Source organism: Natator depressus, chromosome 2 (genome assembly GCF_965152275.1).
Source record: "Natator depressus isolate rNatDep1 chromosome 2, rNatDep2.hap1, whole genome shotgun sequence".
In the NCBI taxonomy this organism is placed as follows: domain Eukaryota; kingdom Metazoa; phylum Chordata; order Testudines; family Cheloniidae; genus Natator; species Natator depressus.
Genome location: NC_134235.1, coordinates 9,119,231 through 9,144,819, shown reverse-complemented (window position 1 = coordinate 9,144,819; position 25,589 = coordinate 9,119,231). Strand labels below are relative to the sequence as shown.

The 25,589-nt window shown below is 46.6% G+C and overlaps 1 protein-coding gene across 3 annotated transcripts in view; it reads right to left on the bottom strand.

Annotated features, from left to right (window-relative positions):
- The window catches only part of GPR20 (G protein-coupled receptor 20), a 36,355-nt gene extending 11,073 nt beyond the window's left edge, over nt 1-25,282 (bottom strand). The window contains exon 1 of one of the 3 annotated variants that reach the window (XM_074942934.1): nt 25,149-25,282. In XM_074942934.1, coding sequence (XP_074799035.1) covers nt 25,149-25,247 — 99 coding nt within the window. In that variant the 5' untranslated portion in view covers nt 25,248-25,282. Of the gene's footprint in view, nt 1-3,929; nt 4,041-20,483; nt 20,676-25,148 lie in introns of those variants that run through there. The other 2 variants (XM_074942933.1, XM_074942935.1) reach the window with 2 other exon arrangements.
- Nucleotides 25,283-25,589: the final 307 nt, after the last annotated feature.

Genomic DNA, 25,589 nt, shown 5'->3' with positions numbered 1-25,589 from the left:
TAGCTGCATCTTTTGGTGGCTAGAATCTCTTTAAAAATCTATCCATGACTGATCACAATCACCCCTAGTCTGGCCCCCATCATATCACAGTTGAGACAGGTAGGCTGGGGCTGAATGGGGAAAGTTGCCTTTACCAAGCTCAGTGTCCACTCTGTGGCTGGAGAATTTCAGTACTCAGGAACGTCAGTTCAGCACTTTTCACATTTGTTCACATTTATTACCCTCTCTCATAGAAAACACTATGTTACGCCAGAGTCTGGCTTGCAGAACGAAACCCTGCAAAGCGAGGACGCTGCAGTTAAGGTTACGCACACCACATTAACTCTAGTCAGGTGCGTTCTTTCACCCAGAACGCTGGTTAGGAAAAAAACCACTGTTTCAAGTCTTTTTTAAAAATTAGACCCTGTCTACTATGTCTGCAGAGAGGACAATTTTCAAGCCCTCATAACTTAGTCAAATCAAACCCCCGCCCCGGCTTTTTTTTTTTTTTTTAACCAGACCCCTCCAATGAATTTCTTTTCTGTTAGGGCTATTTCCATGCCAAATGCAACTTTCCCCAGTTGCCAAGCTTCCCCAGTATGTTGGCATTTAGAGCTCTTCAAAAAAGTCACCAGGGTTTTATAAATGGGGAAGTATTTTGCTCAAACTTAAGGAAAAAGCAAGGCCCTGAAAGTTTTGTTCTGACGGGCGAAAAGTTTGGAAGTTGGAAAGTAACTGAAAAGGGGGTTAGAATGGAAGTACTCATGGACCTTGAATTATTATCCACGCTTTCTGCTGGCACACTGGGGTTTGAACTGCAGCCTGCCAGAGCTAAAAGCATGACCTGCTTCAACTTGAGCTAAAGAGCCAAACTTCTGTAGCTTGTGGCTTTAACAGCTCACTGGCTCTGCGGATCAGCACCAACACACACTGAGCGGTGGGTTACACATGCATACAGGTGTATACAGTCCCTGCTCCTCAGAGCTTGCACTCTAGGGCTAGGATCCTGACATCTGACCCACAAGGATACAGGATCCTTCACGGATCACATTGCGGGAGCGTCCCCTCAGAAAACTATACCTATGTTCCAGCAATTATATATCCTAATGTCCCATCAGTGTCATGCCAAAGACCTAAAGGGATTTTTGTCAATTAAAGAAGGCAAATTCAATTTTTCAGAATTATTTTTTTAAAGTGTAATCGGGCCATTCAGTTGGGCACAGATGCATTCTTTCTGAAAGCAGGCTAGAAGCTGATGCTCTGGCGAAATATCAGCAATGCTAGACACTCTGGAGACTCTATTTAAAACCCGGAAAGAGCTGCACTCCTTCAGCCCCGTCATTGCTCAAGCATGGAAAATATGGACCGAAGCTTGTGAAAATACAAATCTGCATACTAGGAAATATTCAAGGGCTTGTCTATTACTATGTTTATTTTGCAGTGGTGTAACTCCATGGACTTCAACAGAGTTACTCCTGATTTACACCAGTAGACGTGAGGGAAGAAGAAGACCTATATATATATAGAAATATGTCACTTGCCTGTCACTAAATATACACACACAATGGTCAGTGCTGTTATGAGTTTATTCTTATCACGAATCAGAAATGGTTACATTACCCTGGTCGCCTATCTCAGTGCCAATAAAGCTTTCAAGCCACCACAGACTTGTTTATGCCACGTTTTAGAGAAGAGTTACTCCTGAAATGTTTAGACTTTTCAAACATCTTATTGGTGCCATAGTATTTTGTATGTCCCTCTTCCTGTAAAGCCTTAGGTTGAGCGGTACATTTTCATATCTGTACAAATGATCTATTAAGCTCTCCCATTGTGATCTGGAAGGTTCAGTATCTCACAATCTGCCAGAGCTAGAAACAAATGCCATCTATTGCTGAGAAGCATGGGAATGACACATCTCCAGTGGACACCATGTTCGTCTCTAGACCGGAGATAGTGTGGGAATACAGACCTTATTGATCCAGGACTGAGATCTGTCAGTCCCGGTCGAGGGATCAGTATAACCAGGGGAAAGTCCATGTCTGTGAGGAAGACAGGCCTTTTTGTAACAGGATCTTTATTATTTTAAAAAAGGGGCCGCTTTCAGAAAGAAGCTCAGAGATTTTGAATGCTAATAGTACACCTGGGTGAGATGGATTAGTGAGCAGAGGCGAGAAATACATCGTACGTCATGCTGTCCATCATCTCTGTATCTCTATTACGTAGTAACTCCCTACAAGAGGCAAAAGACATCTGTGCAGTACCTTTTTGAAAGGGAAGGTTCTTTTATTTGAAAGACCTCTGAGCCATGAGCCATTTGTGTATTAAGTTGAAGTTCTGCTCTTTATTTTTCCTCCAGCTGCTTGGCTGCTCTTAGATTTGACAACAGGCCTGAGCAGAATTGGCTGGGGCTATGAATGGCAGAGTCTTTCCACAGGGAGTTATGTTTGGTCCCTTAACTTTCTCGCCCAGGGTTACGTGCCAAACAAAGGCAGACCTATGAGAATCACTCCATCAGCATGTCATCCAACATATGACTTCCCCACATAGGCTTCCTGTATTTTAGTCATTGCCACTAGAGAGAACACTATTGGCCACTCCAGCGTTTGGTTCAAATGCTGAGTGAAAGTGCAGAGGGCAAAGTGTACACTGCTTCTCCTGAATGCTAATCAAAATACTTCCGAATAGCAGTTTCATCCCTTGATCTCCAAGTGTTTTGCAAGTACCCTTATTCTCTTTCTACTGACGGGGAAACCGAGGCACATAGCAGGTTAGTGGCATACATGGAAAGAAACTGCACATTTTATGACTCCCAAACAACTGCCCTTTCCATTGGACTGGACTTTCTTGCTATTTCTCTCTCTGTAGATCGATAATAAAGGAAATAAACTTTTGCTTGGTTGAATTCTCAAATGTCTGAGTCTCGACTCTTTTTAGTGAAATTTTCACCTCTTGTTCTGTAGGATTTTAGCACTAGACCCGTGCCAGGCTCATTGCAGTTCCGACCAACTGTATGGGCTTTGCAAGCTTAATTTTCCCTGAGGAAAAGGTTTGAAATGAGCAACGGATCGAGTATTTTACCCCAATTTCCCACTAGTAGCAGCCATATCAAAAGGGCATGTCATGTGACCATGCTAAAGTGTTTCTTCTAATAATGACCTAGGCACTTTATTAAAAGAAGGAAAGCTGCATTGTTCTGAAAGATTCTCTCACTTTCTGCTGCGCCGTCAAGCTTAGACCTGCACCATTCTCCAGCCCTCAGCAAGCCTAGCTTTCTGTGCCATGTGTGAAGAGACAATGCACAGAGCAGCATGGCCTTCCTACTTTTTAATCTGTATAAGCCAACTTTAACAAGAATTCAAGTTTAACAACCAAATACAGACCCAAAGTAGTGACAGATGTTAATGGCGATGTGATGCCTTTCACACGAGCAATACAAAACACTTTGTAAACCTTGAATAATTCTCACTGTGAATTAGGTAAATTCCCTGTGAAATAGATAAATACGGTGATACCATTTTACAAACTCAGCTGCAGAGAAGTTCATGGGATGTGCACAAGGTCACACAGAACAGTCAGGAACAGAGCCCGGCCAGGACTCATTCCCCCTTCACGGGCAATGAGTGACTCAACCAAAACCAGAGAGTTACTCCAATGGGAAAATCAAGACCAGGAGAGCTTATATACCCCACTGTTTAGAGTGCACTACATCTGCACCTCTCCTCCCAATCCATGGACGATCTGAGTCTGCTACAGCTGCCTGCTATGGGACTCTCAAACTCATAGCACTGGATTGCTGAGTTCAGTCCCCCGGAATGACCAAGCAGAGTTGATTCACTTACTCCAAACCTTTTCTGAAACGACTTCAGTCATTCTCCCTGGCTAATAACTGATCATTGTTCATCAGAGCAATAATTATTATGTGCTGCCTCAGAAGTGACAGGCTGACTTACCTCTGATCTGCTTTCCTCTTTTGCCCTTACAGAAGCCCTGGTTAAGAAAATTCCCTGGTGGAGCTGAACAATATCCCAAAAGGAAACATCGGTTATGAGGAGCAGAGCAACTGGAGTGATTACAGAAGATGAAGAAATGCCTAATCTCTCTCTCTCTCTCTCTCCCCTCCCCCCACCTCCCTAAATATAGCATTGAAACCAAGAGGAAAAAATATACTAACAAAAAAATTCCACTTCTTGCCTTCAGCATTCAGAATTTCTTCGCAAGCATCTGGCTTCTCGCCCAAGTCTGTCTGAAGTTTATGAAGTGTTAGAAATGTCGGAGAGGACTTAAGACCTTCCCTATGATACTAATGCCTAAGCATCTCTACTCAATAAATCTCTGTGTCCATTGCCATGGGGTAGCTTTCCTATCTCCATAGGGGAGATGAGCTTCCCCTCCTTGGTACAAATCAGGAGACATATTTTTTGCTTCAGGGTGTAAGTCAAGTTTTAAATTGCCTTTGTCTAGTATCAAGATCTCCAAGAGCTTCCTCCTCCGCTGGTGAATTCAGGGGACAGGCGAGAGGCTGTGTCTCTCCTGCAGACCATCTTTTGCACTTTCATTAATATAGATACCATCTGACATACTGCTTTGTTCCTGCCAAGCTCTCATACAGAGCCTGAATCTCTACCATGGGCTGGGCATGGTACGAGGAGGACACATTGGGGGAGCAAAAAGGGAGGAAATTGCCTAGACAGGGACTACTGTGTCTTACAGATTTTGGGTGCTACCACATTGCAAACGATAAATAATTTTTGATCTAATCTGTGGAATCTGCTGGCATTTTGAAGTGCCAGATGACTTGCTTGCCATGGTTTGGGAAGAAGAAACATCAATAAATGCCTTCCCTTTTCAAAATCCTACTCATTGGAACAATGGTGTTGATAGAAGTTTAGACAGCTATCTGCCTAGTGGCAAGTAGCTCATAAGTTAGACCAGTAGAGAGTCAGGACTCCTGGGTTTTGTTCCCATATGTATGAATTTAGACAAGCTACTTAACATCTCGGCACATCAGTTTACACTTCTGAATGATGAGCTTAATTACTGTTCATAAAGCGAGTTGAGATATTCGAAAGAGAGGCACTATATCAAATACTATGATTAGCATGATTGCAGAGTCTTAGCTAACCAGCTGAAAGCTTTTCAGACACTCAAAGGAGTGAGCAGATTGGCACCAGTTGAAGACAGGCCAAAAAGTGGTTAGAAGTTTCACCACAGAATCAGTCTCAGTAGCAGTGGTTTGACAGCTGGATTATTATGATCTGTTCTGAGTTTTGGTCAGACTTGGCTAAATAAAGAAACCCAGTTCTCAATACATGCGCATGTATTGTGAATGTCCAACTCCTCTTTGACACTGAATGCAGCAAATGAGAGGGTGTCGTTTCCACAGGGAGTTCACCAAACAAACCATCCAACCCATTTTATTGATAATAGTAACTAAGAGCTTCTTCCTGAAACAGGGCCAACGCAAGACAAGCCTCCCAAGGCAATGGTCGCAGAGCGTGTCTGGAGTCGCTTCATGGACACTACCGCAGTAGCCCCTTTGACTGTAATACAGCCTCTGGGCAGGGCTAGGGAATGTTGATAAAGGCAGGAGCATCTACATAGCCTTGCCCCCTTGTCCCATTCCCACCCATCCCTTGTGCACGTTGCTGTGGGGACACTAATCTGAGGAGCATGGAAAGTGTATGGCACCCCTCGGACCCCCCTGCTACGGAACAGAATTTCACCTGCCATTGGGGATTTCATCCACATTTGCAGAGGCAGGAATCACCTCAGTCATGAAAATTAACACTAACGGTAAATGTAGTGTCAAATATGATTAATTACGAAGCCGTTTTCTTCAATGGCTGCCGAATTTCGATATAAATAGCTTAATGCAATATTTGAACACCGTGTGTAGACGCACAATAGAACTAACTGGGGAAGGCTGGGACACAGCCAATCAGCATGTCACAGGTTCGTTCAAGGGAGATTGAACTTTGGGTCCATAGGCCAGGCCCATAAATAGACCAATGGTAAACTCAGCCCAACAGTGTCTCACTGGAGCAGTGGTTATTAGAGAAGGTTGGTTGACCACACTTTTTGGAATGTTGTCATCCTTGGATCTTTCCCAGGGAGCCTCAGGCTGAACTTTGCGTGGTTCTGTGTTATTCTTTAATTGTCTATTTTTGGTTTTCCCCATAATCAGGAACAGGTTCTCTGTCCCTATTTCTGGAACATCCTCCCTGACCTCGGGAGCTTTCCAGTTCAGTTAGCCTTCCCATCCTGAGCTCCAACACAGCCTTCCTTCTGGACACCCATGTCACTTGCGTGCGGCGAAATCCCAGGGACTTTAAAAGCAAGCAGCCTGGCAAGGGCTGCATGAATCATCTCTTCCCAGCTAATCTGGGACTGATGCAGGAGCTCACATCACACTCTCCCACCATCTTCTCCACCAAGGCTCCATCTTCCATGCTGGCATGCAATGGAATGAAGAGTACAACAGAGAAGGGGTGAACCCATGGAAACAAAGCAAATACTTCATTCTCCTCTATACAGGCTGTGATGGGAACGTAACGGAGACCTTCCAGACATGCTCTTGCCCTAGAGAGTAAATCTCAAGTTAAATGTGCTGGGAGGGCTTCTTTCCAAAGCCCTGGTCAGGGAGAAGAAGGGGATTTTTCTCCCAGGGTGTTCTCTTGATATTGGTGTTCTGTTCACCTGCTCATTGACTGGGTGGCTGCCTGCTTTGTCCCCCCTGCTGACTTTGCATGCCACACAGCCGCTGTACTCCCATCCCTAGCACATGGGTTAAAGAGAGCTTTCCCTGCTGTCACATACTCTCCCTCATTCCTGAATTTAGAGTTGTATTCACAGTGGCAACAGCTGGAACATTTCAAGTGGCCTGTGAGACTGTGCCGAGCATGATGTGTCGAGAGGCAGGTTTCCCATGGCTGTCTGTAGGCCTAGCCAGATGCTGCAGTTAAGGTGGAGATGGCCTAGCTGGTCTGTGAGCCAAATGCTGGTGCAGGCACAGCTTTCATTGACTACAAGGAGGCATGGGCACAACTCAAGGGCAGCATCAGGGCCACTGTGTCCCTATTTTCAGTCATTTATAATTTTCTCAAAAAAACAAAAACAAACAAAAAAAAATGCCAAGCTTGTGGGCTGGAATTTCTCACGCTTGCTCAGATGAATATGCAATGATGTAAAGTACTGTATAATGTGTTCAAATGTTTTAGGTGGGAAAAGGTACTAGTTAAACCTAGGTTTCAGAGTAACAGCCGTGTTAGTCTGTATTCGCAAAAAGAAAAGGAGTACTTGTGGCACCTTAGAGACTAACCAATTTATTTGAGCATAAGTTTTCGTGAGCTACAGCTAAAACAACATATTGGAGACAGTGGGGTATTCAGGGTAGGGCACAAGACTGAGAGGCAGGGGACCTGGAGTCTATAGTCACTTATCTGCTTTGTGCCTCAGTTTACCCTTCTGCAAAATAGAGATAATGCTGCTTATCCAAGTGCTATGAGACATCAGCTGAGAAGTGTCATTATCTTAATTACACACTCTCACTGGAGAAGCAGTATAAAATGAATGAACTTCTTTAACATTATAATTCTATTAGTAGCATAGAATGTACCAGTGCCCAGAACTGCGTGGTCACATAATGAAAGATTGTATTGTAGTTAGTGATGGCCCCTGACCAAATCCCCAGATCAAATCCCCATGAACTTTGCAGGAGCCTGGATCTGGATCGCAGGTTTGTGGCGCTCTCTTCTCTGTAATAAGCCAAACCAAAATCCTGAATCTGACCCTTTCCTGGACTTTTGACACAGTTAGATCTGGATTTCATGGGGTTTTTAGGGTTCAAGAAGGTGTTCCTCTTGCTGTCGGGCAGGGGAAGGAGTCCATATCCAGAGGACCCTTGGCTCCGGTAAAGGGCTCTCAGGCAGTAGTAGAATCAGTCTTGTGGTTTAAACTGAAATGATCAGTGGGGTTTTCCGTGGAAGAATAATTGATTGAAATCAAACAGTGGGAATGATACTGGTGTGTCTAGTAGCAACTTCTCTATTAGTTATGTGCAAACTGGTTCAGGAAAAAATGAGCCCCTCCCTCTCCAATATGTAGCAGTTCCTCAATCACCAATCCTTATAGACCAGGCCCTTCATTTTCTTGGTCAGCCAGGGTGGTAGTGCCATGCAGTGAGTTTAGCACAGGACTGAGAATCTGGAGGACTGGCGTTAGTTATGGTTGTGAATCCTGACACTGATTTGCTGGAAGACTGTGGACAAGTCACCGTAATGCTGCTCCACCCTGACCATCCCCGTCTGTAACATGGGGATAATGCTATTTTTATCTGCAGATCTCAAAGCACTTTGCAAAGGGAGGCAAACTGCAAAGTATTATTCTTTGTTCAACTTCATCGAACAATAGAGGGGGAAAATTTTTCTTCCATTGCCCACAACTTACAAGAACTTCCTTCCTTGTGAAACATGAAGGAGGAACCTGCAGCGATAATGGAAATATTTTCTCAAGTGTTTTGGTCCCATCATGTTTACATCAGCGTTGACGAGGGAAATGTATTTATTTCCCCACACTCCAGAAGCAGCAGCGGAGAACGATCCTTGGACAGGAGTGTGGGAACATTTTCAAAAGGGCACTGAACAAACCATTGGCTTCAGTTCTAATCTGAGGGACGGAGTGTAGCGGAGAAGGGGCGAGATTCCACCAGGTGACAGCCTGATTTCTTAGAGAGTGTATCCTCTGCTCACAACCCCCCCTGGCCTAACTCGTTTACCTGCAGCAAAGAGAGGGGGATGCGAGTCAACCTGATCATGGAGCGCAGGATGCCCAGCTCCGAGAGAGCTGCTGGCTGTTCTTTTGCTGTAATGGTTATCGGAGGGGACCGGGAGTCAGCAATCCTGGCTCCTCCTCCCAACTCTGACACGGCCCGTGTTCACTTTCTGGGAGAGGATTCTGAAGGGTTCTCATTTTATTCAAGCTGGTTCTCCCCCCCCAACCCCATTCGGAGGCTCACACTCCTTGGGAACTGGGCCCAGTTGTCTGCGGGGGAGCCTGATGCAAGAGTGGAGAAGGGCCAGATTTACCCCTCCTGTCCCTGGCTGGCTCCGGGGGAGTTATGGCAGGGAGGACGTTAGCTCACAGTGATCGCAGCTGAGGGAAAGGGCTAAAATTCATCGCTCAGGCAGACAGCTCTTGAATGCCACGGGGTTTTGATGGCCAGTAGAGTCCCTCCAGGGGCAAATCGAGGTTTACAGGATCAGGGAAGCTGGAAGGAAGAGTCTGCATGGGGGCCTGACGTTTTGGGTCCCCTGAAGTATTGTTGAGCCCAACTTACTTTCAATCCACCGCTGCCACTGCGTGACCGGAAACCAAGCTCTGCTTCCCAGCCTCCCGCGCTTGATTTTGAACGACAGCCCTAAACCTAACATGCCACAGGAAGTACAATGACTTGTCCTGCAGCTGGTAGCCGGCTGTCAGATCAGACATAACCCATCAGGGCTGGTGGCTCAGACAGGGCCAAGACTTGCTCAATCAAACTCTACCCTGGGTTACACCTCCGCCTCCTGCCTCCCCTACATGCTGTTCTACAAGGGGACCTGTGACTGTGCGCCCTGCCACGCCCCAGGTTGCGGTGCTGAGGTGGCTGCCACTGGGAAAGCAGCTCCTTGGCTACATCACGCACCCCTTGTGCCAGGCTAGTGCTCACCCCTGCTTGGAGGTGGCTCAGAACTAAACCCTGGAGCCAGCCCCACAAGCTCTTGGGGTCGGGAGAGATTCCGATTCTAAAACGAGATGCAGATTTTACATTGGTCCCCTAGCTATATCATGGGCTGAACCAACATGGTAGAGGGGGTTCAGATTCCGGATCCAGGTCTTAAATATTTGCTTCAGGCTCATTGCTAGCTATGGCGTTTGCCTCTTTGGGTTGGCCGTCCCAGATCGGACCAGTGATCATCTTGCCTCCAGGAGGTGCCTGATACCTGGGAATTCAGAAGGACGAAACACCCTCTTCCTTCTCCTATACAGTAACCCAGCAGGCCACTGTGCCAGGCCATGCTGCACACTGCGGAAATATTCCTTCCTGACTCCTGCTCTGAAGCATTATCATCATCGACCATTGTTATTTGTATTGCAGTGGTGACTAACGGCCTCCAATCAAAGATCACGGTTCCATTGTGCTAGGTGCTCTACAAAAATACAGGGAAACGGCAGACCCTGTCCCAGCGAGCTTACCACCTGTGTTTATAATTATACAGAGCAGGTGGGTGGAACAGACAAACGGGTTGTGGGGGAGATGGGGGATGAGGTAACAGTAAAATGAACTTGTTTTACCCAAGAAGCAGGACTCAGCTCACCACCAGCCTAGCTGTTTTAAGCAGCACAAGATTCTAGCTGTGGATGAGTCGGGCTCTAGTATTTCCTCATGTTCTAAGAGCTCCGGTTCCCAAGGGTTTGAATGGACCAGTAGGGGTCAATTGCTTGTTACCCCCATAGAACGAAAGGTGGCTTTTTGTTGAAGTCACCTTCCTGATCTTAATTCCCTCCCAAGGACAACCCACCTTCTGGCTGAAGCGTCATGGAAGCTGAAGATGGAACAGAGCTAAAAGCCCTTTTAATCCATACGTAGGGGGTCAGTTCGGGTTCTTCCCTACAGTACAGTCTGTCCATGCCAGCTTTAAGTGATGCGGACAATCAGGATACTGCTCCTAAGGGGACTGTCCTTTAGTCTAATACGTTCCCGATTGACCTCTCTTTGTGAACTCCAAAGGGAGCTGTGCCCAACACATCTCAGTGAGAGCGTCTCTCCTGCTCTGAAGGGACCACATTGCCTCTGAACTGCCCTGATGGTCCAGGTCTGAACTCAGGTCCCTCCTCTGGCACCGCTCCATGTGATATCACTGTGCCATTGCTCTCACTAGCAGCTGTTTCTTTTTTTAAGCTTAAGAAGCTTTCTGCCAAGAATGCTACGTCCAGTTTTGCAGTGTCACGTGGATCTTTCTTTCGTTCCCAGCAAAGGATTTCCTGCTGGGCTTGTTTGTCAGGGAGATGCAGAGGGACATTTGCATTTTGAGCAGGAGGATGTGTGTGTGTGGGGGGAAGGCGATCACTCTTGCATAACAGATGCACTTGTGAATTCAGCACAGGCCCCCCTTATAAACTGCTCCTGCCCAGGTCCCAGCTTGTTGGCAGGTCAGCGCCCGGTGGGGTAATTCGCTCAGCTGGAGTCAGTGGGAAGGTGCAGTGGCTGAAGCTGGGCGTGCCCTGGGTCTGCCGGAAGAGTGGAGGGCGGCTTTATGGTGAGAGTGGGGAAACCTGGCGAATTGTGGGTTTGGCAAATGAGTTGAAGACACTGGGGGCTGCTGAAATGACTCTGCAGGGTAACACAGTCTCAGTCGGCAAGGCCCTTCCCTCCAGCAAACAGCAAGAAAATTACGTTAATGTAACCACCTGGGTTTCAGCTGAGTCCTGTGACGGGAAGCCCAGCCTTCCTAAACCCATTTGCTCCTTACACCTTCCACGCATCCCCTGGGCACCCACAGGAGAGAAGGGTGCAACTGAGCTGGAGTGACCTCCTTCGTCACTGGGGACCTCTACAGGTCACAGAGGGGCCAGCCCTGAATTCCTGCCCTTGCTCCAGGGACAAGTGACCTGCCTGACTCAAAGATGTTCACAGGATGGGGCTGTGGGGCAAATGCACAGATGGGCTTGAACTACAGAATTCGGTCAGGATCAGGGTTTGGATTTCAGACACCCCACCCATAAAACCAGGGTTGTTTGGATCCAGAGCTTTGGATTGAGCCCATCTGTGTTTACACATGGTAGGCAGCGTTAAACTAGCAGTGCTGAACTGGCTCAGATTTCAGCAGGATGCAGTCACCGATCTCTGTGTTTTGATGGATAGAAAGAAAAACGAGAAAAAAAGAGCTACGGCACTTGCAGATTACCAGTGCAGAATTTGATTGCCCCTGCCCTAGAAGGGGGTCACGCGGTGGACATGCCCTGTCTCGAAGGGGTGTTGTCAATATAACTTCACCAATACCGGGGAGGTAATCAGATACATCCCTAGGCCCCGATCGTGCAACTTGTGTGTGTGACTGCAGTCGGTTGCAGGACGACCGCCTTAGGGCCTGAGTCAGCAAAGCACGTAGGAAGGTGAGTAGCCCCAGTGATGTCAGGGCCTTAAGGTTAAAGCACTGACTTAACATTCAGAAGAGGGGGCTTCAGTTGCTGGCTCTACCCCAAAATGCCTTTGGGGCCTTGTGTCATTCAGACAGTGCCTCATCTGTACAACAGGGATGCTTCCTTTTCCAGCAAACCCTTTGTCTTGTCAATTTAGACGGTCAGATCGCCAGGGCAGGGATTGTCTCTCCAGGGGGGTGGGTACAGGACAATGGGTTCCGATCTCAGTTGGAGCCGTTAGGCATGATTGAAATGGATAATAATAAATACCATGCTGAAAGCCTGCAACCAAGTACATAAAATACAGGGCCCCTGTCATCTTCAAAAATCACGCTTCTCCCTGCAAATTCTGTGGCTGCTATCTCCACAAGGGGTGTGTAAAATCGCAGTATGTGAAAGAACCTGGTAAAAGAACTGATTTTTTTCTCTCTATTAATTGCCAAGTTTGTTTCCTTTGCACTGGCAGTTTTACTTTATAGTAATTTGGTTCTTCAGTCAGCCAGGCACCGATCTGACAGTGAGCTCTGGGTGAGTGGACCTCTGCTCCTGGCTCATTGTAGGGCTGGTGTCTCAGTTTCCCCCGGCTGAAAAAACCCTTATAAATACCAGAGGTACAGAAACACAGATATTTAAAAGGGATTTTTTGGGGGGAGAGAATTAGGAGATCTGATTTAAGGGGGTTTTATCAGAAACTGGAATAAAAAAAAACTGTTAAAAATTCAAAATATACAGTTTCTCTTAAACTCTAAAAACAGTGCAGCAGAATTCTACAGGCCCTGATAATCAGATTGGAGGGTTTTGTTTGTAAGATGATAGTACCTTCAATTGTTACTTCTTCAGAAAGATTTCTCTCTAGAATAAACACATTATGAATTATTCCAGTTTTGTCTTTCCTGTTTCCTAGGGACTGGCTGAATGGAGTGACCCTGCTGCATTCTGCTATCTCAGAGGTAGCTCTGGTTAACCAAAAGTCCAAGGGAATTTTTCCCCCCTCCGGGATGTAGCAGCAGAGAGTAACTCCTGACTGTAGATCACCAAGGAAGCCTTGAACTTGCTGCAGAGCAGGCAACTAAAGGCAATATTTGGGGAGGGCCAGAACTAAATCATAAGGTCATCCATAATTCATCTTCTTGGAAGACTCAGGCCCCTCAATCAACCCTCATTTTTTATAGACACATGACGAGTTCCTTGGCAGGGACTTAAGTACAAACTGCCTGTGTTGTAAAATCTTGATTCACTTCTGCAGCTTTCTCTCATTATGTTGTTACATTATGTTTCATTATTTTGTCTCGGGCTGTGCCCTGTATCAACCCAAACCAGATCCTGTTTCTTGCCCTCCTAAGGCTCGAACACTATCATGTTGGAGCTACCTAATGGAAATGATAGTCCACTTCATTCAAACAAAATCAGCTGGCCTCCCTCTGTTGGGTTCCATTGGTGGCTGTTGGCTTTAACTGGAGGTCGAGTGGTCCCAAGAACCAGTAGACCCACAAATCTGTTACAAAACCTAGTTAGCCAAATGGAAACAATAGAGTCCAGTTTACAATTTGCACTTGGTTTGAATATACAGCAGTTTTAACATACCTATTTTCTGTCTGTACACACCCACGCATATCCATCATACACATAGACACACATATATTTGAGGCGTCCAAACTCGATATGACTTAATCACGAATTGGGTTTACATTTCTGTCTGAAACTGAAAGGATGTAGCACTGAATTAGCCCTTGGCATGGCTTCTGCTGTTGGGGCACGTTCTCTTTACGGTGACGTGTTGGCTTCGGCAGCAGTAAAATTTGAGACATCATCAGCAGGAAAGAGAAAGAAATCAATCTTTTCAGTTTATCAAGTCGAGTCTGGCGTGGGGCCCAAATATTTTGTGCCTGCAAAGCGGAGTGTGTCCACCTTAATCTGTATGACAGGTACAGCCTGCAGAAACTACAGGTCCCAGCATGCATTGCTCCACTTTTACCTAAGCAGTTTTGCAGCTGCAATTCACTCCTTTTACTATAATGCAACTTAGGTGGTGCCCTCAGGTTGACAAGTTTCTCACTTGGACAAATTTGGTTCCTCCTTTGCAAAAATCTTTCAGATCACACAAGGATTGTTAAAATAGATTGTGCTTCCTCTTGTCTCCTTTCCTTTTCCAGGACAAATAAACTACACATTTTTTATTTTAAAATTTTGCCATCTCATCGTAGCCAAGTATAGATCAGTCCCAATATTGTAAATCATCATCTACTGTTAACCTCTTTTGGGCAAGGACCAGTGACTAAACCGTCTCAAGTGCATTTAATAAATCAATGCTTTTAAAATGATCATGCATATTCTTAGGTGTGTAATCATACCAAAGGGATTTATCATGGCTGGGGCATTAGTAGCTGGCTTTTTCTCAGTACATCTAATACTCATGAAAGTGAGGGACTCATAGCAGCAGTATGAACCAGACCTGACACAGACAAGGACTGTGCAAGCTTCCTCTTGCACCCGTGCTAGTGAATCTTTGTTCTGACCTCCAGTAACAACTAGTATTTCCATCCTGAGTCCCTTCTGAGAAGAGGCTGCCAATTGGGTTGGACTGAGGGGCGATTTAAGTATTAATGGAGAATAGGATGGGACAATCAACCTCTCATGTGCCTGTGACCTAAGCCAGCGTTTGAACTCAAATATTCCAGAATTGAAAGCTGGTCCATTAACTCACTGATATCACTTAATTTCTCTTCCCCTCCCACCCACCGCTCTACCCCAGCTGTGTGTCAAGGCAGTAAGTGATTGATAGGGAAGGCAGTGGGCTTGGTGGCTCAGGGACAGGAGCAGAGGAGTCAGTTGGAATGGGTTCTAGTTTTCAGCTCTACCATTGACTCACTGTGTGACCTTGGGCCAGTCATTTTGCCTCTCTGAGTCTCAGTTTCCCCATCTGTAAAATGCAGATAATACCACGTTTCATCTGTGTGTGGAAACTGCTGGCAGATGCCAAGTAGTGCTGTATGATAAACCAAAACAGTGACACCTTCCTCTGCAGCTAACACACTTTCGACAGCCAGCACGAACCCCTGTGCTGTGTCTGTCACATGTATGCAGCCACGAGACCTTTGTCTTTATATTTGGTAAAAGGAGCCCAGATCCTTGAGTCTGACACCTGCAAAACAGGGTGTTTCATTTTTCAAAGCACATTTGCTGAGCTACCGTGTCCTTCTCACTACAGCTGATTTACAGGCATGATTGAGCACTGGAGCCTGTGTAATACCGCTCAGCAGCCTGGAGTGATCTCAGACACTCATTCCGTGGCAGGTTCATGCAATATGAATGACCAGGGAAAGTGCCAGACTGAAGCCTCTGAGAGACTGAAGTTCTCTCTGTATCAACAGAACAGGTATAGCCATGGGTAGCGATAGCAGCAGCTCCCCCCACCCCAGCAGTCTGCTTCTAGCCAGACCCCTTAGCTGGATTCAAATAGGTGATTTAGAGGCAAAGGAGTTTCTTAATCCGGATGTAGGGGATGGCACAGCCATAGCGCTCAGAGCAGCAGGGCTGGGGTTTGTAGGTTTCCTAGAGCTGCAGGACTGAATCCCAGAAAGATGAAAGTCCAAACTGAGCTCTCTCTGTGTGCGTTTGGGGGGGGGGGGGAAGTCGGGTCTTTTACAGAATATTTTAAATACCAAGATCCTGTCTTCTGTGCATGGCCATTAGAGAGCTGCCATACTTTTCATATGAGAAGCTGTTTGCCCTGGTATCTTTGGCCACAATTTTCCTCCTGCTGCATGCAGGTAACTGCTTTAGTACATCACTGTTGCGCCTTGAGTGTAGTTTTGGGATGACCTTTGAGATCTTTCTGAACGAAAGGTGAATGAATAAATGCCCTCTTACTCCATGGACAGCTCCCCGAGCCACACCAATACCCACTCGGCTGCTCCATGCTTGGGCTAGGGAATCTCACAGTGAGCCAGGGGTGCAGAGCTCCACTCACACAGAGTTCATGGTGAGCTTAGGGCCTGGATGACTAATGACGCCACAGGAGAAACACAGCCTCGTACTTTAGGACCAGTTTGGTTCCACTGCCATTTTGCTGCTGGATAAAATGGAGATTTTCAGCAAACATCCCACACGGTTCTTAGAATGATTCATTGACACTTAAGATCGATGCCCATCAATGTTAGCTGGCAGATCAAAGCTACAGACTAGGGACCGAATGGCTAGGCAGCAGTTCTGCGGAAAAGGACCTAGGGGTGACAGTGGACGAGAAGCTGGATATGAGTCAACAGTGTGCCCTTGTTGCCAAGAAGGCCAATGGCATTTTGGGATGTATAAGTAGGGGCATAGCGAGCAGATCGAGGGATGTCACCAGTCTTTATGACAAGGCGGGCTGAGGTTTATCCTCAGGCTTTATTTTATTGCCCCCATCATGTTTGCTGGTAAATAGATATCTGTCAACGTGGGAGGAGCAGCCCTTTGGGTCACGTATTTCTAACTGATGGAATGGGCACGTGGCGAGGCTTTTATAGATCTAAATAAACAAGCAGTGAATAAAAAAGAATGGATCTTGGCAGCATTCGTATACCACAGTAAATGTCTCCTTGGGATTGATGCACAGATAGGAGATGGAACAGATATCATGTAGCTAAGTGGCACCACCTCATCTGGTGACATCACACCCATTGATGTCAGTGCCTAGCTAAACCTAGCCCCTTCTGGCCTATGATTCCTTGTCTTCTGGCTCCTCCCCTTCTGGCCTCACCTCTCCCACTTCTGTCTTTGGCCCCTGACCTCAACCCAATCTCTTCCATTTCTGGACCTTGCCAGATCCCATCCAGCTTCTGCCTCCATTCGCTATGGCCAACTGAATCAGAAGTCCCTCCCCTACCTACAAGGAGAATCAATAGGATTTGCTGTGTGGCCTGGAGTCCCTAACCCACTGGCTGATTCATTGTGGCCCGGCTAGAAGTGATAAAGAGCTGCCGCTAAAACTCACAAGGAAAACTAAAGTATATGGAGGGAGAAGAGGGGGGGCAGGTCCTTAAAATATTTGCAAAGGGGCCTTTGGAGGAGCAGTGGACATTTGTAAGAAAGGTCTGTAGAAATGTCACAGGATGTTCACCCACATGGAGAATTGCGTAGTAAACTGGTAAACACCTCGGCATTTACAACAACGCCTGATAATACTCCATGGAGCAAACAATGTATAAACAACGTGTCCTTTCGAGTTTTGTAAGCGAGCTAAAACAATGCAGAATCACTGGCCTAAATTTTCAAAAGTGCTCAGAGATTTTGGGTGCACTACATGAGTCACCTCGGATTTTCAGCAAGCGCTGAGCATCCACCATCTAAAAACCAGGCCCCTTCCAGCTGGGCACCTAGACACTGAGACGCTCAGAATCACTATTCATTTCTGAAAAAAGAAAAAAGAAAAGGAGTACTTGTGGCACCTTAGAGACTAACCAGTTTATTTGAGCATGAGCTTTCGTGAGCTACAGCTCACTTCATCGGACGCATAGCATATTGTGGAAACTGCAGAAGACATTATATAATGTCTTCTGCAGTTTCCACAATATGCTATGCATCCGATGAAGTGAGCTGTAGCTCACGAAAGCTCATGCTCAAATAAACTGGTTAGTCTCTAAGGTGCCACAAGTACTCCTTTTCTTTTTGTCTTCTGCAGTTTCCACAATATGCTATGCATCCGATGAAGTGAGCTGTAGCTCACGAAAGCTCATGCTCAAATAAACTGGTTAGTCTCTAAGGTGCCACAAGTACTCCTTTTCTTTTTGTCTTCTGCAGTTTCCACAATATGCTATGCATCCGATGAAGTGAGCTGTAGCTCACGAAAGCTCATGCTCAAATAAACTGGTTAGTCTCTAAGGTGCCACAAGTACTCCTTTTCTTTTTTCTTTTTACGAATACAGACTAACACGGCTGTTACTCTGAAAACTATTCATTTCTGCAAACTCGGGCCATGATATTTGTTCCTCCCTCTGGACAGGGGATACGGCTGCTGACTGTTAGATGGAGTGCAGGTAGAATGCAGCTGCCGTGCTGATCAGTGTACCAGACCTCTCCTCACACCCGCCATTGACTGCAATGGGATTTTAGAGAACAGCGGTGCTGAAGTGCATGCTGTGGGGAGCGGCGTTGTCGTCCTGTCCCTTGTTTATGTGTATGTGGTGTTGCAATCACATCGGGGGTGTTATTGCTGGTCTGACCCACTGCAGCTCCCAGGTGGAGTTTTGCGTGGAACTCAGCCTTGACACAAGGAGAGCGTGCTGCAGAGGGCAGCTGTGAGAGGTCTCATCCCTCTGCCTCCTCCTGCCCCCTCAGTGACGGAAGGCTTTCTGGGGGCTTTTGGTTCCATTACACTCTGCAGAGTGGAAGGTAGACTATGGCTCAGTATGTGTCTGAAGAGCTTACGGACGGGTTATTTTATACAAAGCGAGTGCCTGTGTAACCCACACCCCGCCTCGGTGTGGTGTTCTGTCCCATCTAGTGGCACTGAGACCACCCAGAGAGAGAGACTGAGTCTGCTCTACAGCCTTAGCTAACAACCATATCGCTCTTAGCTCATGAAGTAGAGGCTCATGCACACTAAGCTCCAGAGGTCCCAGGTTCGATCTCCCTCCTGCCAACAACTGGGGTCTGTCAGTGTTACACCTGGTTTTCCAGCTGAGATGGAGCCGGTCAAGTGGCAGAAATGGACCAAAGCAAAAGTTGGTGGAGTCAGTGGGATCTTAGACATAGGTGAGAGGTTTATCGCAGGAGTGGGTGTGTGAGATTCCGTGGCCTGCCTTGTGCAGGAGGTCAGACTAGACGATCATAATGGTCCCTTCGGACCTTCATATCTATGAGTCCCTGAGACTCACTTGAGGGATTAGGTGTTAACATTGTGCTGGGGCTTGGGGGCAATTTGTCTCTCTGGTTTTTCTCCTGGATTGGCTGCGGGGTTTATTTTCTGGCAGAAGAAGTTTAAAACATTCTCATTTTAAAAGTTGACCAGATTATGGCCAGCGCTTCCCCTCACTTATTCCTAGTGTGACCCCCTTATGTCAGTACTGTTGCACAGAGGGTAGTGTTGGAGGGGACAGATTTTTCACGTGACCGGTTGCAGACGTGATTGGCGCATGGCTGCCATCTCGTCCTGCACAGCTTTGTGTCTATTAGCGATGAGCCCAAGGCACAAAGTTTAGATCTAAACCCAGAAACCAGGGTGTTTGCACCTGGGTTTTCAGCAGGGGCTCTGCCTTTAGTATATAATTAGGGATGCCACATTTCATATACACATTGCCATCCTGTCTTCGCTTTCTGATACAGCAGGTTTTGTTGCTTTAAGAATGCAGCTATAGCTCCAGGAAGATACCAGATTTTAGCTAAGGAAAGAAATGGGAGTCTGCCTTTAAGAAATGTTTAAAGAAAAGGTGCCTTGCATTGCTAACACCATTGTGTGAAGTGAGCCAAAAGATAACTGAGTTTTCAATTAAACACACCCACCCACTAACTATGCTGTGAGCACACTGGGTGTGTACCGATACAGAAAAGCCAAATCATAGACATTGCAGAGACCTACGAGGCCATTCAACCCATCCCACAACTAGACCAGGATTGGTCCCGATAGTACATTTCCCAGTGCTTTCACCAGTCCACTTCTGAATGTCTCAGGTGATGGGGCTTCTACTTGGGGAGACTTTCCCACACCCCAACTGCTTCCATCATTAGGAAGTTCATTCATCCTGATAGATTTCAGACTCAGTTTTCATTATCTTAATTTAAACTCATTACTCCTAGTTCTGGATTTATATATACACACATGTACAATCTATGGGTATCTTCTATCAAGTAAAGCTATATATATTATACCAAATGCTAACAGACATCTATCCACAGTATGTTTGTATATACACCTGTGCTTGTGCGTGTGTGTAAGTATTGACACACACGCACGTATAGCAGACAGATATAAATAACGTGTTTATTTCTATATACAAATCAGTTCTGATATAATTGAACAACATGGAAAACACTGGATTTTTCCCTTGCTAAACTGAAGAATGATATTGACATTTTTGAACCAGATACTTGACTGTTAAGCTCCAGAATGACCCTGCTGTCTAGAAAGCCATCAATGACTGAGACTTTCTGTAATTTAAGGACCATTGCTACTTGTATTCCGCTGCCTCTCCCGTACATTTAACACATGCCCTCCAACACGTGTATAAACCAACCGCCAGGACCGAACATGCTTCATTTCTAAACTGCAATTGCTAAAACTCCCTGAGGGAACATCAGACCGACTGTCTGCTCAGGGAGGTCAGTGCAGAGGAGAGCACAGTACTTACACAGTTTGACTGAGAAAGATCAGCTGCGGGTCTTGAAGGCTGCTCCCAGATCCTCGAATCGAATGACAGTGCAGTTACTCCCCAGCGCGGAGCCCTGCAGAGTAATACAGGAACCAGACCTCTTTGGTTTACTTTTACATTGACGTCAGTGCCTTTTTCTAGCATCCCCGGCTCATTTTGGTAACAGGCCATTTTAGGCCGGGGGGGGGGGGGCGGAGAAAGAGGAGTAAGTGGGCTAGTTTTATAACTGTCTTTAGGAGGGAGCCAGGCAGCTATGGGATGGTGTGTGGGCAAGTGTAATATCCAAGAGTGTGTGTATTGAACATAGATGAACACCACATATAGAGCAGTGCAGACTTTTATGGATGGTCATTCAAAGCTGGATTCTGCTCTCACCCCAGTTCTACACTGGTGTTCCACCACCCAGAGGAGTTGCTCCTTATCAACACCACTACGCGTGTAAAATGCTCCCATTCCGATCTGGTTGTGTTTTACCCCCATTGCTGTAAGTGCCTATGCCTGGCAGTAGAAAAATCAGGTCTGGTGCACGCGCAGGATATGTGGGCATGCCCGGGCAGGCCAATTTTTAAAAAACGTGTGCCTACAGTTAGCACCCTAAATCTATATTTAAGGACCCAAATAAGTGGCCGGATTTTCAAAAGGGTTCATCACTCAGCCAATCTTTTTAAAGTCAGTGGGAGCAGCAGACACTACCCCAGAATATCTGGCCATGTCGTGTATATGTTTGTGCAGTGTTACTGTGCGTGTGTGTGTATTTTGCAATATGGTATGCACATACACTATGTGTACAGGATGTGTATGTATGCACAATATAGCTGTGTGTACAATGTGCATACACTCAGTATAATGGATTAACATTTGTGGAGAGCTTTGAGATCTACATGCAGAAGCTGGGAGCACCGGGCGAGCGCTAAGAATTATGATTAAAGCTGGTTGAATTGTTCAGTGTGGCGACTTTAGCACTTCTTTCTGCTTGTGAATAGATCCAGGTTGTTCTGCTTGGACATTAATTTTCAGGGACTCAAGTATATGTTATGACATTATGCCCCAAAATAATGTTAGATTTCTTTTCAGGCATGATCCTGCAAACACTGAGTCTGGCTACACTGCACACTAAGCCCTGGTCTGTGGCCTCCAAGCTTGTGGACTCGGTATTTCCAAACCTGTGCTTAACAACCACACTGCATTGTGAACCTGGGTTTACAATTGCTGGACCCAGGTCTCACAACTGTGCTACCATGCCCACATTGCCCTATGCAGACCTTCTGACTTGGGTCTTTGGCTTGACCAGTGTCCATGATGGGGCTTGGACCGGAGTCATATCGGGACTTGAATGCTGACCCATGTCAGACTGCTTTGTGTATGGTTGGAAAGGGGGCTTGGGCTCAAACCTGAGTCAGAGCCTGGGCTTAGTGTGCAGTGTAGACATACCCTTACAGACTCTGGTACAAAAAGCTCCCGTGATGAAGCTGAAATGGAACCTACAACATAACAGTAAAGTTACGAAGACTGCAAGCTCTTTGGGGCATAGGCTGTCTTTTTGTTGCATGACTGGAGCCCTTGGGCACTACCACAGTACAAATAATATGTGAAATTATCACCAGCAGCTGTGTTTGTATCCCACCTGCAGTGACCCCTGGAGCAGAAGTTACAGCAATTACACCGAGTAGAGAGTGTTTGCCAAGATATATGTGATGAATATTACACACCACATTGCGGTGTATTGTTTTAGATCAGATGTCAATGCTGTGTAGTTATGCTACGTTCTATAACTATGAATTGTGTTATGCTTTTCCCAGAATGCTGTTCACTCATGCCATCCCGTAACACTTTGCAACAGGTAAACCTGGCTCTTGGCACAGGCAATTACAAAACTCTTTCAGGAACAAGATGGATGAATGGTTGGCCTAGAGCAGTTAGGGTTGCTTTCATGGCCCACTGGCACCTGGAATGTGATGGCCAAAGCAAAGATAAGGAAGGCACAGGACAGGAAACAAGAAGAGAAACTGGTACATAGTGGAGGGGTTGAATCTTGAGTGACGTATAGACTCCTCGTGGTCAGTGACCGGTCATGCCTAGTGGTCAGAGCAGGCATCAGTAGCCAGGAGTCAAAGCCCAGGGCCAGAAGCAGAGGCCAGATGCCAGAACCAAGGGTCAGAGCTGGAGTCAGGAATCAGAGCCGAGGCTCAGAACCGGGTTACCTGGAAGGAGGCAAGGTAGGAGTTAAGCTGCAGCAAGCAGGCACAGACATGATCACAGCCACAGGCAAACACTTGGAGCAGCCACTGATCTGTAGCTGCTGCTGGGCTTAAGAACTGGTGTGCTCACTCTTCCAATCAAGCCGGCGGTGTAGCCAATTAGGCAGCCTACTACAGGCCGGCTGTGCTCGTTAGGGTGCCTGAAGCCTGGCTTTGCTGAACACCCTGCTGCCTGACACTCTCTACCTTGTAAACAACTGGGCTAGAAATGCAAGTAGTCTTAGATGCATATTTTCAAAGCAGACCTACTGTGTAAGGTGAAGGCAGTTAGATGGCTTCCCAAAAGGGTGGCACATATGTCTCCTTTCGTCCACTGCTTTGTCCTTGCCTCATAAACTGACTCAGCTTGGCTGTTTGATCTCCTGAATACTTTTAATATCAGAGCAAGGGTGTAGTCAAGCAATTGGTTACCCTTAATTAACCAGGGCTTACTACTGGTTGTATCCCCACTGAAAACCCTAGTAAGAGGTAAGCTCAATAGTGTGGGATCATGGAATTAGAAGACCCTTTTATTGTATTGTATTTGGAGCAGGCACCTAATTTAGTCTATATCTGTCAAGGGCCTAGCCGCTCCAGCCACTGTATGACTCCATGAAATCCACTGTGGACTTTGCTATGCTAATATAATTAGCCTGAAAGGCACTCCAGTGTCATGGTGATGGGCACTAGCCCAAATCTTAAGATAGGTAGGGCTTATTGTAAGTATTACAGAGCTACTGAGAGGTCTCAAAAGAGATCAGGGCCCCACACGAGAGAGATCAGGTGCTGTGCAAATGCATAGTGAGAAACAGTTTCTGCCCCAGAGAATTTACCATCTGAACGAAGACGACGCAGAGACGTGAAACCCTAAGGTCACCTGGCAGGTGAATGGCACATCCAGGACTTGAACCCAAATCTGTCGAGTCCCACTCCAGCATCCGAGCAAGCCAGACTTCCATCTCCACTTGCACTCATTATGAATTATAATAAAGCTTCTAAAATGCCTGGTGTCGTTGCTCTAACCAGTGATTTCTCACCGTTCCGGGAAGGCAGGGGCTCACAGAAATGCAGACCCTGGAAAGGTCTATATTTATTTTTAGAAATGCTGTTCTACCATTGTAGGCTCCGTTTCAGGAGCTTTGAATACCGGCGCATGTAAAGGGAAAGGATCTATTTTTTTTCCCCAACTCTAAAAACTCATCCAAAGGTCACTCTGAAACAGGAATAAAACTGTCTTTGAAATCTAAAGCTGCTGTAACAGCATTTTTGGCAGAGAATAAGAAACTTGAATATTTGAGGTTTATGCCACGAAACACAAAGGGATGGAATGCATCAAGGAAAGGATGAAGTTCGGCATATTTTCTATACAAGGAACGGCCCTGCAGCTGCCCTGCTCTGTGACCGACAGCAACGTTTAGAGGATTCTAATGGAAGTGGGCGAAAGCCTGAGCTCAGAGGGCGGAGTTAAGGCTCTAAAGTCAGACCAGCGACATCAGAAAAAACATCTCAGCAACGTTATAGCCATAGGATGTTTGGTAACCCACCCCTACCCAGCCGGAGTGATAGTGCCCTGAGTAGGAGTCCCAGACACAGCGTTGATTCTCCATTTCCCCAGCAGGAGTCCTTGCCATCCCCAAGGGCCTTTCACAGCTTTGCAGAGAGCCCACAGGGTTGTCCTGGGAGAACTCACAATCGGAGGGTATCAAAGTGCCCAGACTCCGAGATGCATCTGAGCTGTGCTTGGCTGCAGTGTCTGGGGCTTTTTTCTGTCTCTCTTTGAAGCTGAATGCTACCTTTGTAGACCCCAGATTCTAGGGTATTCTGGGGAGTAGTTGGGTCCCTGCCTTCGGGCTTCTTTGACTTATGTCCCATGGCCTAAAGGGATAATTCTGGCAGCTGCGAATAGCTGAAATGCAGTGGCACTCTGACTAGGCCCTTTTTGCTCCAAGCATACCTCATGCTCTGGAAGCTGAGGGGATGTCATGCAGCTACATTGGCTTTATGCTACTGGGGGACCTTCTTGTGAAAGAGGAATTGGTAGGTAGCCGGTGAAGCTGAACTTCCAGCTGCCTTGCACTGCAGAGTGGCACAAAGCAGAGGGAGTCAGGGATCACACATCTCCCAAGATCCCCATGAAGAAAGGAATCTCATCTCTGTTATGATCTCCGTACACAAGCCGCAAAATGGGGCACTTTCACTCCACCAGTCTGACTTTAGATTAAAGAAACAACAGTGAAGAGTGAGAGCAGAGCAGAGCATGTCCCTCTAAGAGCCTCAGTCCATCTTCACCCCAGATCCCCTCACAGCCAGGCAAGCAAACTTCAATGTCAGCGAACGGAGCCATTTATCACCTGAGGGTGGTGAAATCAGACAAAAACACTGAGTCTCCTAGGAGGTCTGCACTTACACTGGGTGAAGGCACCTCTAAGGGAGGGCACTGGGAAGTGATCTTCCACTGATTCTTCCTGAGCACCCAAGGTGGCATCCTCTGCAGTAGAATTTTCATTTACATCATCTTCCTTTCCAGGAGTTATGCTGATATTGTCATCAGGCACTAAGGTACCACGGTGGTGGATGAACCTAGGCAGAGATAGAAAGAGACAGTTTAGATCTATCTAGATTGTTAACATACTCCTAAGGCCCCTGTAGCAGGGTGGTCACCCGCTCCGGTCTTAAAGGGCTTAAAACAGCCCAGGAGAGGGCTGTGGCTGGGGGCAGGAAGCTCCCAGGCTGGTTGCGGAAGCAGACTCAGCTGTGGCCACACCCCAGTCAGGGCTCAGCTGGCCCTTATAAGAGGGCAGTGGGCCAGGAGCAGACAGAGTCTCCTCTAGTTATAGAGGGTGATGGG